The sequence below is a fragment of the Elgaria multicarinata genome, chromosome 5, assembly GCF_023053635.1.
Source record: "Elgaria multicarinata webbii isolate HBS135686 ecotype San Diego chromosome 5, rElgMul1.1.pri, whole genome shotgun sequence".
In the NCBI taxonomy this organism is placed as follows: Eukaryota; Metazoa; Chordata; class Lepidosauria; order Squamata; family Anguidae; genus Elgaria; species Elgaria multicarinata.
Genome location: NC_086175.1, coordinates 97,014,943 through 97,030,373, shown reverse-complemented (window position 1 = coordinate 97,030,373; position 15,431 = coordinate 97,014,943). Strand labels below are relative to the sequence as shown.

At 41.7% G+C, this 15,431-nt stretch overlaps 1 protein-coding gene across 3 annotated transcripts in view; it reads right to left on the bottom strand.

The window, feature by feature from the left end:
* CBLB (Cbl proto-oncogene B) overlaps window positions 1-15,431 on the bottom strand; it is an 88,516-nt gene that overhangs the window by 50,451 nt on the left and 22,634 nt on the right. For all 3 annotated transcript variants that reach the window (XM_063126859.1, XM_063126858.1, XM_063126856.1), the window contains one exon: window positions 6,096-6,242. In XM_063126859.1, coding sequence (XP_062982929.1) covers window positions 6,096-6,242 — 147 coding nt within the window. The remainder of the gene's footprint in view (window positions 1-6,095; window positions 6,243-15,431) is intronic.

Here is a 15,431-nt window from a genome sequence, read left to right as displayed (position 1 = left end):
ATTCAGCCTACTACTATTATTGACATGCTCACTAACCTTTTGCTGCAAAAGGGTTAGCGGCCTAACTATGAGTTAGTGTGTTATCTGAATAGGCCCTATGTGGATGTCACTTTAAGAAGTGTCCATAAATGTCAATCCAAAATGCTGCTACTAAGATGCTGGCAGCATCGAACATCCAATTCCAATTCTATTTTATTTGCACTGGTTACCTATTTGCCTGCACAGCAAGGGACCAATCAGCGGCTGCTGTTGTCCTGCCTAGTCTGCGGAACCTCCAACTGCCTCCTGGCAGACTCAGGCTCCCAGCAAAGAAACATCTCACCCCCAGCTGCAACATCTTTGGGGGACTGGGAGCTTAAGAGGCAGGCTCCTACAACCTGGGTTTTTGACCATCTGATCCAGCCAGGAGAGGAAGGCCTGCACAGCAAGGGACCAATCAGCGGCTTCTGTTGTCCTGCCTAGTCTGCGGAACCTCCAACTGCCTCCTGGCAGACTCAGGCTCCTAGCAAAGAAACATCTCACCCCCAGCTGCAACAACTTTGGGGGACTGGGAGCTTAAGAGGCAGGCTCCTTTGGGGGCGGGCTCAGCGCCGGGGGGGGGGGGGGACTCCAAAGGGGTTTGCCAATTTGGGGAAGCCACTTCAGGGCAGTACACAAGGGCGGGGGCCTGTCCCCTTGTTTGTTTTGTTTTGTTTCTTTTCTCCTCCCCCCCCCCTACTTTCGGCCTGCTTCCGTTTAGTCGTGTGAGGGTTCTGCCAGCCTGTCATGAACATCTGCTTTCCTGGGAGTGGAGGAGATGATGGGAGTCTGGGAGCAGCCATCACAGTTATACAGGGCAGAGGGAGATACAGGGCGGGGAGACAGCTGCACTGTCATAAGAGAGAGTGCAATGACAGGGTGTTGGTTGTCCCCAAACTTCTCCCCAATTCAAATAATTTGGATGGCCCTGGCAACAGACCTCCCGGGTTGAAATTGCTGCTGGTGAACGCCAGGTTGGTTAATGGGAAAATAACTGCTATCCAGGACTTGATCCTGGATGAGCATGCCGACCTGGCCTGTATCACAGAGACCTGGTTGGATGAAGCTGGGGGAGTTAATCTCTCTCAGCTTTGCCCACCAGGGTTCTCTGTCGAGCAGCAAACAAGGCCTGGAGGGCGGGGAGGTGGAGTGGCAGTGGTCTATCGGGATTCCATCCCCCTGACCAGGTGCCCTGTCCCACAGTCTGCAGGGTTCGAATGTGTGTATCTGAAGGTGGGTGCCCAGGATAGAATAGGGATTCTGTTGGTGTACCGTCCACCCCGCTGCTCAACAGTCTCCCTTCCTGAGCTAGCCGGGATAGTCTCAAATTTGGTGTTGGAGTCCCCACGGCTTGTTGTTCTGGGGGATTTCAATATCCATGCTGAGGCTGCCCTGTCGGGAGCGGCTCAGGACTTCATGTCCGCCATGACAACTATGGGTCTGTCCCAAGTAGTATCTGGCCCCACCCATGTTGCTGGGCACACTTTGGACCTTGTTTTCTGTGCTGGATGGGGTAACAGGGATCTGAGAGTGGAGGAACTTTATATAGTTCCGTTGTCATGGACAGATCACTACCTGGTGGGGTTTAGACTTGCTGGCACTCAGAACCTCTGCAGGGGTGGAGGACCGATTAAGATGGTCCGCCCCAGAAGGCTGATGGATCCAAATGGTTTCCTGATGGCTCTTGGGGATTTTCCTGTTGCCTCTGCAGGTGATTCTGTCGATGCCCTGGTTGATCTCTGGAATACAGAGATGGCCAGGGCAGTGGACACGATTGCTCCTGAGCGCCCTCTCTCACGTTGTGGAGCCACACCAGCCCCCTGGTTTTCCAGTGAGCTGGCAGCAATGAAATGAGTGAGACGGAGGCTAGAGCGACGTTGGCGGAAAACTCGGAGTGAATCTGATCGAACACAGGCTAGAGCCTATCTGAAGGCCTACTCTGTGGCAATTCGGGCAGCGAAAAAACTTTTTTTCTCTGCCACTATTGCGTCTGCAAAGAGCCGTCCAGCAGAGCTGTTTCGGGTGGTCAGGGGCCTTCTACACTCTGACCCCCCAAAAGTGATTTCAGACCTTTCAACAGCCTGTTGTGACCAATTTGCCCAGCACTTTGCAGACAAAATCGCTCGGATCCGCTCTGACTTGGATGCTACTGTTGATGCAGATCCAGTGGATGTAACTTTGGCACCTGCTTGTCCAGTATTATTGGATACCTTTCAATTTGCACAGTCCGATGATGTGGACAGGGTCCTTGGATTGGTGAGAGCCACCACGTGTATACTACATCCTTGCCCTTCCTGGCTTATAAAAGCTGCCAGAGGGGGACTGGCTGAGTGGGTAAGTGGAGTGATCAATGCCTCCCTTCGCCAAGGAAGGGTCCCAGCCTGTTTGAAGGAGGCAGTTGTAAGACCCACACTGAAAAAGCCCTCCTTGGCCCCCACTGTATTGGATAACTACCGGCCAGTCTCCAACATCCCATTTTTGGGCAAGGTATTGGAGCGTGTGGTGGCCTCCCAACTCCAGGGATTCCTGGATGAGACGGATTATCTAGATCCATTTCAATCTGGCTTCAGGCCTGGTTATGGGACAGAAACAGCTTTGGTCGCCTTGGTGGATGATCTTCGCCGGGAACTGGACAGGGGGAGTGTGTCCCTGCTGGTTCTGCTGGACCTCTCAGCGGCGTTCGATACCATCGACCATGGTATCCTTCTGGGCCGCCTTGCTGGGATGGGTCTTGGAGGCACTGTTTTACAGTGGCTCCATTCCTTCCTGGATGGACGGACCCAGAAGGTGGTACTGGGGGACTCCTGTTCGACTCCTTGGCCATTGGCCTGTGGAGTCCCTCAGGGCTCTGTTTTGTCCCCCATGCTATTTAACATATACATGAAACCGTTGGGAGAGGTTATCCGGAGTTGTGGGGTGCGGTGCCACCAGTACGCTGATGACACCCAACTCTACTACTCCTTTCCACCCAATTCCAAGGAAGCAGTTTCTGTGCTAAACCGCTGTTTGTTGGCAGTAATGGATTGGATGAGGGCGAACAAATTGAAGCTCAATCCAGACAAGACAGAGGAGCTCCTGGTCAGTCGAAAGGCAGATCAGGGAATAGGGATTCAGCTTGTGTTGGATGGGGTTACACTCCCCCTGAAGACGCAGGTCCGCAGCTTGGGTGTGCTTCTGGATTCAGCCCTGAGCCTGGATACCCAGGTTTCGGCGGTGGCCAGTTCATTTGCACAGTTAAAGCTAGTGCGCCAGCTGCGCCCGTTCCTAGAGATGTCGGACCTGGCCACGGTGACACATGCCTTAGTTACATCCCGATTGGATTACTGTAACGCGCTCTACGTGGGGCTGCCTTTGAAGGGTGTTCGGAAACTCCAGCTGGTTCAAAGAGCTGCAGCCAGATTGTTGACCGGGGCTGGTTACAGGGAGCAGACAACTCCCCTGTTAAAACAGCTCCACTGGCTTCCAGTCTGTTTCCGAGCACAATTCAAAGTGCTGGTTATGACCTATAAAGCTCTATATGGTTCAGGTCCAGGTTATTTGAAGGAACGTATTCTCCCTTATGAGCCTGCCCATGCTTTGAGATCTTCTGGAGAGGCCCTTCTTTTAGTCCCACCTTCTTCACAGGCACGCTTGGTGGGAACATGGCAGAGGGCCTTCTCGTTGGCTGCTCCGGTGCTCTGGAACTCTCTTCCTGGGGAAGCTAGGCTGGCTCCCTCCTTGATGGGCTTTCGGAAGCAGGCTAAAACTTTTTTGTTCAAGCAGGCCTTTGGAGAATAATCCAGCCCTCCATCTATGTTAATGTTTTATAATTTTGTTGTGTATTTTTTAATTGTTTATGGTTTTGTTTCCCTCCCCCCCCATGTATATTTTAAACTTTGTAAGGCCGCCTTGAGGCCCAGCATTGGGCAAAAGGCGGGATACAAATAAATATAATAATAATAATAATAATAATAATAATAATAATAATAATTTTATGCCCAATCTAAGGTTACAACCTTACCTTTAAAACCATAAATGCCCTTGAGTCTGTATACTTAATGAACTGACTGCCTTTTCCCATTTGTGCCCTCCTGTACACTCTGTTCAACATATGAGGACTGATATACTGTCCCACTGACTGAAATTCAGCAGTGAAAGAACATTTTCAAGTCATAGCCCTGGTATTATGGAATGTTCTGTGCAAGGAGGCCCATCTGGATTCATTACTGTCTACCTTCCATCACCTGGTTAAAACATTGTGAGATGTGTGCAGCTGCCATTTTTAATACGCAATCCTTGCTTAAGAGTTGTTGTATCGTGCAAGCCTGGCAAGCCTGGTTTATGTGAGAGTTAAACAATCCTCACTTACTAATGGCCTATATTAGGGTTATCGACATGTTGTTCAATCCTCACATAACTCATGCTTGCCAGGTTCACATGACACAATAACCCCCAAGTGTGGGTTGCATATGAAATGCGGTGCCTGTGAGCCATGCTGTTTATTGTGGGTTAAATAACTCATGACAAGCCCAGTCTATAATGGACTGCAGTATCTCTTCAGCGATCTTCACAATTACCTCACTGTACCCAACTTACTATTAGTGACACTATTGGATTTTATCCTACCAACATTTCAAATTTTTGAGATCAAAAATCAGCTGTTAGCAAACAATAGATTTAGAGGGCTAAACTATGCACTATATGGAAACACACGTAACAACAGTCCAATAACCCAATTTAACTAGCTCCTCTGTGGCTAGCCTCAACACTGAACGTAGTATAGGATGTGCAAAAAAAAAAAAAAAGTTCATCTTACACCAATGAATAACATGTGCACCTAAGCAGTGAAATTGTGTTCCGTAAGCATCATAAATAAATAAATAAATAAACTTAAATTAATTCTCTTGAGTCCTGTAGGATCAAGTAAAGACATCAGAATATGAGTCTATTTGGAAGTTTTGGCTGTAGATCCTTGTAAGAGTTGAAATTCACCAGCACACCCTAATAAGATCAAGCAATTTCAATGAGACTGAATACCAAAGCTCTTTGTCACTTTCCTTTGTACCTTAAGAACTTGAAGCATACAAAGAAACATTTGCAGACTAATTTGTCACAACAAGTACAGCTTTAAAAGACATGATCTAAGGCACACCACCCTGTAGATTAAAGGGCAATTCATATCTAATAGTTTTCAGGCAGTTCTTTAATGAGGAGATTAAATTGCGGTGAAAAACAACTTCAACTCACTGGTGTCTCATGCCACTACATGTTTAGCAGCCTTGTAGAAAATATCAAGTATGCCTTGTTTTGTACCAATGAGGCTTTACAAAGAAAACGAAAAATTTCCTTACGGGATGATGCCAAGAGGTCCATCTAAACTGTCTTCAGTACTCCCAGGAAATTTCTTAGAAAAAACCAGCCCTAAATGATTACCAACCAGGGACGCATTTTCAAAATTTGGAGGAAAAAGTTAAACTTATAACATAGGAAATTGCCTCATGCAGATTCAGACCATTGGTTCATCTAACATGGTATTATTTATACTGACATGCAGTGGCTCTCCAGAGTTTCAAGCAGGTGTCTTTTTTAGCCCTACTTCAAAATGCTAGGGATTGAAATTGGTATCTTCTGCATGCAAAGCATGGGCACTACCACTGACGTACAGACTCTTCCCTACGTATGTAATTAAAAGCGCATTCACAATGTTTTACTTCAAAATAAAGCCAAGACCAGAAAAGCCCATTTTTTCAAGATTTGCATTAGTCCTATTGAGTAATAACTAGTTGAACACACTGTCAAGAAGAATGATTTTAAAAGTCTCAACTCAATTCATGAAAAGTAGTGAATTGAAAATATTACTGATAATGTACAAAAGACTTTTGTAAACCACAGGCTTGATAATATACAATATTTAAACTTTAAGCAACATGTATTTCTGTTTTGTCCTTGTACATATTTGTTAAAGCATCTTAACAATGGAAAAACTAAGACGTTCATGAGAAATGTGCCTCTGATAGAAATCATCACTAGCAACACTCAGAACTCTTTGTCCAATTGTATTGACAGACTAAAAATGTGGAAAAATCATTGTTACTTACTTTTCTCCGAAGAACTTCTTCCAGAATTCTGCAGCATCTGCTTTAGTGATACGAAAGTTGTCTCCCTGGAACTGGCCATTAGGGAAGATTGCCTTGATTTCTGCAAGCATGTGACTGAAGATGAGGGACAGCTTTGTGAGGTTTCGTCTGTCAATAAAATAAAACAGAAAAAAACTAACTAAACACAAATGTGCCAAGGAAATTCCCTGTTTATATGTCTGCCACAAAAGAAAACTAAGACACAAAATGGAAAAATCCAAGCAGCAAAATAAGTGTCCCATGCATTTATGTTTAATAGCGTATTCACACAATTGCAAAATGCTTTAGAAAATATTTTCTGAATAATAATGTCACTTCTTTGGAATACTTCAGTTTCTAGATATTCAGCTTCCCAATAACAAATCACCATATAAGTCAATCCAGTTAACAGCTCATAGTTGGCATGTTAATTCTCTTCTTACTGCTCCAACATCCTCTTCTCATTTACCAATTCTTTCCCCATGACCAAGCTGAACACAGACTATGCACAACTGCAAGCTAGCCTACTAGTATGGTTGCTACTTCAAGTGAGTATTTATTTATTTTATTTATTTATTACATTTTTATACCGCCCTGACCTTTTTATAACTTGAGAAGCTTTTGTAACAAAGCCTCCTACCTCTCAATCACAGTATAATGGAAAGGTCTCAACAGTCTTCAGAGGAGACATGTGGCTTAAGGAAAAAAATTAGGAAAACATGTTTATTTTATTTATTATTGCATTTATATCCTGCCTTTTTTCCTCCAAGGAGCCAAAGGCAGCGTACATAATCCTCCTCCTCTCCATTTTATCCTCACAACAACAACCCTGTGAGGTAGATTGGGCTAAGAGTCTGTGACTGGCCCAAAGTCACCCAGTGGGTTTCCATGACTGAGTGGGGACTAGACCCCGGATCTCCCGACTCCCAGTCCAACGCTCTAGTCGCTACACCACACTGGCTCTCCCCTTTTTCTATGATGGTCTTCTCATTCATGCAGATTTCCACCACAGACTACAAAGCCATCTTCAAATCCACAGCAGAGAATATGACTTTTAAAAATGTCTTTAATACATGTCATTAATTTTTTAACTCTATCAAAACAACGTTTGCTGCAGGAACATAGTTTCAAATTTATATTGTTATTCAATATGCCTCATGGACTATGCGCATTTGTTAGTGTGGTCATTTTAAAATTGATCAGAACTATGCTACTTCATGGAGATGAAAACTGAACTTTCACTTTCTCTTTTCAACAGGAAATCAAAACTGTAAGAGCACACAGTACTAATCATTGGTACAATGGAAACATTCTAATACACTTTTGTTGTCGATGCATTTTTTAAAAAATTAAAAAGTATTTTAAAATTAAAGCACCTTATTGGCCTACCTAAAGCTTTACCTTTTTCCAATGAATTACATCTAGAATTCATCATACTACAACTGGGTCCACTGAAGTCAATTGGACTTTAAGTTAGTTATTATGACTTAAGTCTGGATTGAACCCGTTATTTCAAAAATAAAATTTGCCTAAATATATGAAAGCATATGGGGAAATTCACATAAATTAAGTATCAGTGGCTTGGCTACTGGCTCATGAACTCTTGCAGTTTTCATAATCTGTGTGATTCAAAAGTTAAAAACAGTGGACATTTAAAAAAAAAAGTACACAAAATTTAAAACCATCAAAAATATAAAAACAACAGTATAGGTGGCCACTGTAAGGAGTCAGCACTAGTCAGCAGAGAGAACTGACCTGATTTGTAAGTCACAGGTCCCGTTCACATGATCAAAATAAGCCACAGTGTTTTGTTGCACACCGTGGCCCATGATGGACATGATTTACAAAATCACTGCCTGCTATGGCTTATCGTATCACCTGAACTGGGTGGCATAGTTTGTTGGAGAATCAAAGAACCATCAAATAACCCTACAGCGGCCCATAAGTTATTTGAGGGTTGTTTAACTCTTCAGACAGCCATGCTGTCCAGTTCAGAAGATATAATAAACTTCACCCCAATGGCAATTATGCAAATTGCACCTAGCATGCTCCACAGCTACATTTTGAGGTGTTAACCCTTGTTTTGATGGCACGAACTGGGGCTAAAAAACTCCTTAGTTGTTTATTGACAGATTTTCTGAGAAATGAATTGAATTTACAAATGAAAGTGAATCTCATTTTATACCACACCTCAGTGTTCAATTATATTATTTAGGGTCTGTGAACACATTAAGCCAATGTTAGGGCAAAATTGTTTTCCACAAAGTGCATTCTAAAATTTTTGAATGTACAAAACATACAATTTCAAATTCATTCTTGCAGAGCCATTTTTTTCTGGTTTAGCCAAATGAAATTGAAGCATATTTATCCTAACCGGCAAGTTTAACAAGAAATGCCACACAAAAAGATTTTACCAGCTCCAACACTTACATTCGCAAATCTGGCAAACTACTTTCTTGTGAAAAAAATGTTACTTGCTCTAGACAAGTAGCAAACTACAATGCTAGACTTGACCTCAGCTTAGAAGCATGCATCTTTTTCAACAACTGATACACATCAATCATTTTTCACCAAGGTGGATTGACTTAAATCAAGGTGATTTAAAGCATTCATTTAAATCAGGTTTTTCTCTTTATAATTAAACCACTGATTTATATCAAGTTTGCCACTGACAGTTCTTCACCTTATTTTTTAAACGATGGCGCAAATCTGATCACTAAAATATGTTATTTACAACACAATACAGCATTTTGGAATGTCAAGGAGGATAAGTTCCTAATTAGGGTCTCTCTTATGCCCATTTCATTTCATTTATTACATTTCTATACCACCCGACAGCTAAAGGTCTCTGAATAGTTTACAGAGATTAAAAACCTTAAGAATTATATGCAAACATATAAAGAGGCACCTGGAGCCATGGCATATTTCCTGTTGGCCAAAGTGAAGGGGAATATAAGAACTGAAAGCTGTGTCCATACTAAAATGTCTTACTTTTTCTTTCCATTTCACTCCATATTTTTCACTCTACCTCTGACCACCCTTTCCTATATTGTCTCTCTGTACTCATACCATGATTGGCTCAGCTTGTGTCTTTACACGTGTATTATTATTATTATTATTATTATTATTATTTATTTATTTATTTATATAGCACCATCAATGTACATGGTGCTGTACAGAGTAAAACAGTAAATAGCAAGACCCTGTCGCTTAGGCTTACATTCTAATCTAACAAACATACGGCAGTATCTTATTCAGCCCTACCACTAACATAGATTACATTGTGCCAGCAAGTGACCTCTAGTGTAATGCCTAATGTTGCTGGTTCAATGAGTTTTCCCTGAAGCCTGTCACACCAGCAAACACCATGGGCTTTGTGTTGCACTAGTGGTTCTTATGCTAGCACACCATAAGTTATATTAGTGGTAGTGTAAATTTCTCAATAAAAATAAACCCACGCAAAAAACACCCCCACATATACACATTAGTGGTAGTTTCTGTTAGATATTACCCATAGGAAGCTGCCATATACCAAATCAGACCACTGGTCCATATAGCACAGTATTGTTGACACTGACAAGCAGTGATTTTCAACAGACCCGTTTGAAATTTTACCCTTTATCAATTAAGACACAGCAATACCTAAACCTTGGAATTTAGTAATTTGGGTATACTAATCAATTGAGTATTTATGACCACAATACATTCTGTAAAGTGCAAATACATTAAAGGTAACATAACATATAGCTAACAGCTACAGTGATTTTACCAAAGGCATTTAACTCAGTAGATAAGCTGAAGGCACATTTGAGCAGGATGAGTGAGAAAGAGGGCCTTCTTTGTGGCTGCATTTAGGATTATTGTCCCATGCCTTGCCCCAAGAAGTACACCTGGCTCCCTTGCTGGTTTTTGCCAGTTGCTGAAGACCATTTTATTTTGGTAGGCTTTTATTAGATGTGGCAGGTAATGTTCTTATGTTTTGTTTTGTTTTTAACTGCTGAGCCTGTTTCCTTATTTTATATCGTTATTTTTATATATATAAAATTGTCGTTTTTAAATGTAAACTGCCACAAGTCTTGAACATGCGCATGATAAGGTTCCTGCGTTTTTGTATTTTTAGCTAGATGGTCCTCTGAACTTGTCCAGCTTGATGACTTCTTTGTGGGAGGATATGGGAATGCAGCAGATGCATGGCCTCTCCTTTCCCCCTCCCCACCCACCATTACATCCCCATATTCTTTCCCCATCCTCTTCCAAGGTTGCAAGATTGCTGTGGAAGAGGAACCACCATGGAGATTTCCATGGCAGTTTGGAGGAGTGGGGGAAATCCAAGTGGATATTCTTCCCACCCCATTGCCCAATGTAACTTCACTTATGGATTTGGGGTCCCTGGGGCACTCTACCAGAGACCATAGGATGGCGCTTTCTTTTTTCATAAAACACTGGTATTATCAAAAAATTGAAATATGTATCTATGTCAAATTAAACAAACAAAAACCAAGTGACTTACAATTTTCATTTTTTAAAAAAATTAGCTAATAAGGCGTTTTTCCAAGTCAGAGTGATGTTCACAATGACTTGAACATTTGAAGACTCTTTCAGATGAGCTTATGCTTTGAGAAGATTGATTAGCGAGTTATTTACGATTAGAGATTGCTGCTTAGTACAGGGTTGGAATACCATTATCTCTAGTTGTTCCTCTTATATATTTTTTGTTGTTCTGATCACATTCTTTTTATCTAGTAAAACCTAATATTTCACTTATGAGCATGCTTCTATCACTTTCAGCAGCTTTTCTACTGAAATCACATTTACTAGTGAAATGAAAGCAGTTTATTTTAAAGGTGTTTCTCCTGTACTTTGCATCTCCACTGAACCTTTTATGATGTGTTGATTATCAGATTTGTTTTTTAAAATCAGGTTTTTTTTCTTAAAATGGGAGGGAAGAGAGAGGGGAAGAATTTGTCACACTTGAGGTAATGTATCATAAAACAACTTTGTAACCTTCTATAACAGTGGAAACCTATGTCACTGGGTTGCAGACAAGAAATGAGGTATCACAAGAATTTGGGACACTAGTTCTGCTATTAATAATACTAGAATGAGCATGCTATGATTAGTGAACAAACCCAAACATATGCTTAGCGCCTGATCTAACTGACTTCACTGCTGCCATTTGCAAGGATTTATTTCTTTTAACAGGGTAGCTTCTGATGCTACACAGGAATGGAACAGAATAAGACAGCCGTCCATTAAACTTCTCAACACAGATGAGTGCTCAGACCCTCTTGTGACCCCCAGAAGCACAAGATAGCCTTCTCTGAAGCTTTCATTTATACTTTGGTGTGGAAAAAGAACCTGTAGAAATCTTTTGTCAGTGGCCAGGTTTGGATGATCATTGAGGGAAACATTGCAGCATCAGGTTTTTTTCTATGACCCCTCACCTGCATACCTGTTGCACAACTGAGATTACCCTAATTACCTACCTAGCATTGCTGGTTTCCATGTCAACCAAACCCAGTGTAGAGTGTGGCTGTAGTGACTTTTCATCCACATTATAACCCCTATGTTAGGATAGGCGAAAACTAACTACACTCATGCCACATTCTGATGACATGGCAACCCATGACGTGATCTAGGCAATCAGGGTAGTTCCAGTTGCACAACCAGCACACATAGAAACAACCAATAACAGCATTGTTTCCCCCACTGATCATCCGAAGCCAGCCATTATCATTTTCAAGCTATAGCACAGCTTAAAACATTATAGCGAAACAGTGAATAGCGCAAGCCACGTTCCTCATTTCTGCAATGTCTGATGCTGTAGTAAAATGAAAAAAGGTCTGCTAAGCTAAATAGCATAATATAAGACATTACATTATGTTATACACATACACATAAATGAAAGGAGAAGCATATTCATAAGCAAAAAAACTAAACACTCATACTCATAATATAAGATATAACCCCTACATATTAAAATGTTACAGCTCAGTTCTACAGTTAGTTTTTTTATAGGTCACATTACATCTTCTGTAACATTTTTACATAATCTGCAAATGGCAGAAAGTAATAAGTATGGGAACACATGCATGTATGCTGGCTAAGAGGATCCAAGGGAAATGCTTGCCAAAAAGTAGCTACCTAGGAAGAGCCTGAAACCAAGGGTCCATCTAATCCTAGGAAACCCATATTCTCTCAGCATTTTAACAGTCTGTAAATTAATGTTAACTTTGCTGTTTTAAATTTGTATTCCTGCACTGCTGCTGATTTTATCCTGGTTGTGCTTTCATATTGTACTTTACATCAAGTTTTCATACTGTTGCTTTATACTTTGAATGGTTTACTTTTTGTGAACCACCCAGGGAGCTTCGGCTATTGGGCAGTACAAAAACGCAACAAATAAATAGTCATACTTAGAGTAGACCCATTGAAATCAGTGGGACTCAAGTAAGTCATCAGTAACAAGTCCTAATAATTTTAGTGGATCTACTGTGTCTACACCTTACCCATAAGTCTACACCTTACTCATAAACAAGAAATACTAAGTATATCTTACAAATGAAAATATATATTATAACAACATAGGCAACTTAGAAATGTGAAAATAGTTTTAGGAACACAATGGAGTTTTAGATTGAGGAAAAGGGACTAACACTTTTTGGTCTTGGAGAAAACTTATCTTAATTCCACCATGTTAACACTTGCAAATTTCAGATCATGCCTCAGGACCACAACCACATATGCTGATTTCTAAACCCTCTTGTAAAATAGAGGGGAAAATAAAGAATTCAATGCTTTCTTGTGAGGCCTTAGCTAGACCTAAGGTTTATCCTGGGATCGTCCCTGCCTGCTCCCGGGATATCCTGTGTGTCATTTACATGAACAGGGATGACCCCGGGACAATCTCAGGATAAACCTTAGGTCTAGCTAAGGCCTAAGTGATCCATATTCCGATTATTCTCTTTTCCTCCCTTTTTCCTAATATTCCATCCCATTCCAAACCCATTGGCTTTCGAACTCCTTGTTCTTTTACACCTCTCCATCCACCCATTTTATTCTAACACCCCTCTATTTGCTCTAACACTTTCCTCCAAAACTCTCACACAATCCCTTGAAACAGTCTGTTCCTCCCCCAGTTATCCCAAGCTGAAACTTGTTTGTCCCTCCACTTTCTACCCTTTCACCCATGATCAGCTACACACACAATTTTCTATGCATCCCACTGAACCTAAACATCACTATTGACTTTAAATTTTTGATTATATGAAACTCCCACCAAGTTAACATGTTATTCTAATTCCCCTGAGGTGTGATTTTAATTCATTTAAATACTTCTGTAATAAATAAAAGAATCACTTTCAAAGACCTTGCTGTGGTCTCTGACGCCCTTAGCTTTTGGGTATCAAGTTATCCTATGTGTCCAATGTTTAATGCCAAAAGATCCCTCAGGTATGTGTTTTGTTTACATGTATATGAGATGCATGCCCATGTAAATTAAAGCATACTTTGTAATACAGTTATGGACACTAGTTGCTGATAGACCTAATTATCTCTTAAAGCCATCTAAGCTAGTGTCCATCACCACATCTTGTTGCAGGAAGTTCTTTAAGTGAATTATGTGTGAAAAAAACACCATAAAGAGAGAGCCAATGTGGTATAGTGGCTAGAGTGTCGGACTGGGAGTCGGGAGATCCGGGTTCTAGTCCCCACTCGGCCATGGAAACTGACTGGGTGACTTTGGGCCAGTCACAGACTGCCAGCCCAACCCACCTCACAGGGTTGTTGTTGAGAGGAGGAGGAGGAGGATTATGTATGCCACTTTGGGTTCCTTGCAGGAAAAAAGGCGGGATATAAATGCAGTAATAAATAAATACATTGCCAATCGATTTCATTAAGGAAAGGCTTCCTGAAACAATGACATTTTCAGGAGGTGCTGAAAGGAATACAAAGTTTATTTATTTATTTATTACATTTCTATACTGCCCAATAGCTGGAGCTCTCTGGGTGGTTCACAAAAATTAAAACCATTCAAAGTATAAAACAAAAGTTGGCACCTGCCTGACCTCCAGAGCCAGGGAATGCCACACAGTGTGGGGGCCACTACACTGAAGGCTCTTCCCCTGGTGGACTCCAATTGGAAGATGGGTCTATGTGGAACCACCAGGAGCATGCCCTCGGATGACCTCAGTGACCAGACAGGTTGGTAGGGGAGAAGGCGTGCCCTCAGGTATCCTGGTCCTAAATTGTTTAGCACTTTGTACACAAGTACAAGAACCTTAAATCTGGCCCAGTAGCGAATAGGCAGCCAGTGCAGTTCCTTCAACAGAGGAGTTACATGCTGGAAAGGGGCAGCTCCAGACAACAGCCGAGCTGCAGCATTCTGCACTAGCTCCAGCTTCCAGAGAAGCTTTAAGGGCAGCCCACATAGAGCACATTGCAGTAATCCCATCTTGAGGTTACCAATGCCTGTACCACCGTGGCCAAGCTATCCCTGTCCAGGAAAGGCCATAGTTGGCAAGCTATGTAAAAGGCACTCTGAGCCACCATGGCCAATTGAGCCTCCAGCGACAGAAATGGATTTCTTTGTCTAGACAATGCTAGACAAAATCTTGAGGTTACCAATGCCTGTACCACCATGGTCAAGCTATCCCTGTCCAGGAGAGGCCGTAGTTGCCGAACCAACCAACATTAGAAGTCATTTCAAGAAGTAACTAGGGGAAGAAACATAGCTAGGTCTTATACTTCTTGTGATCAAACATATAGAAATGTTTATTGTCCAAAGTGTGCATGTGTGTATGGGAACAGAGGCAACTAAAACAAAGGTAGAAAATTAAATGATATAAGGGAGAGGGGGAACCAATTGATCCTTCGGCTATGTCTCAGCTCAGGTCTAGGCTCTTGGTCCTGACTTGACAGAAAACCATCCCCTGTGTTGTGCTCCTTAAGCATTATTCTCAGATTTGTATGTCTCTGTTCTTCCCTGTTATCAAATATGTGAAGGCTTAGAAAAAGGGAAGAGGGGAGAATAGAAAAACACCCAGCATTTTCTCCCAAGGGATTTTTGAAAGAATTGTAAAATAAATAAATAAAAAAACTGAGTTTTTTTCTGAGCATTTCTGATTTCCGCCCCCCCCCCCCCCCCCCAGGCCTTCACATCTCTAGTCTCAGCAACCAAACTGTGTTTTTAGCACTTCAATAGTATGCCACAACAGCCTGCTTAGTGATAATTATTATTATGCAGTGTTTTTTAAGATGCACAAAGATTTTATATACTATTCCAGATTTGTTATTTTTTTATTACAAATATATGTATTA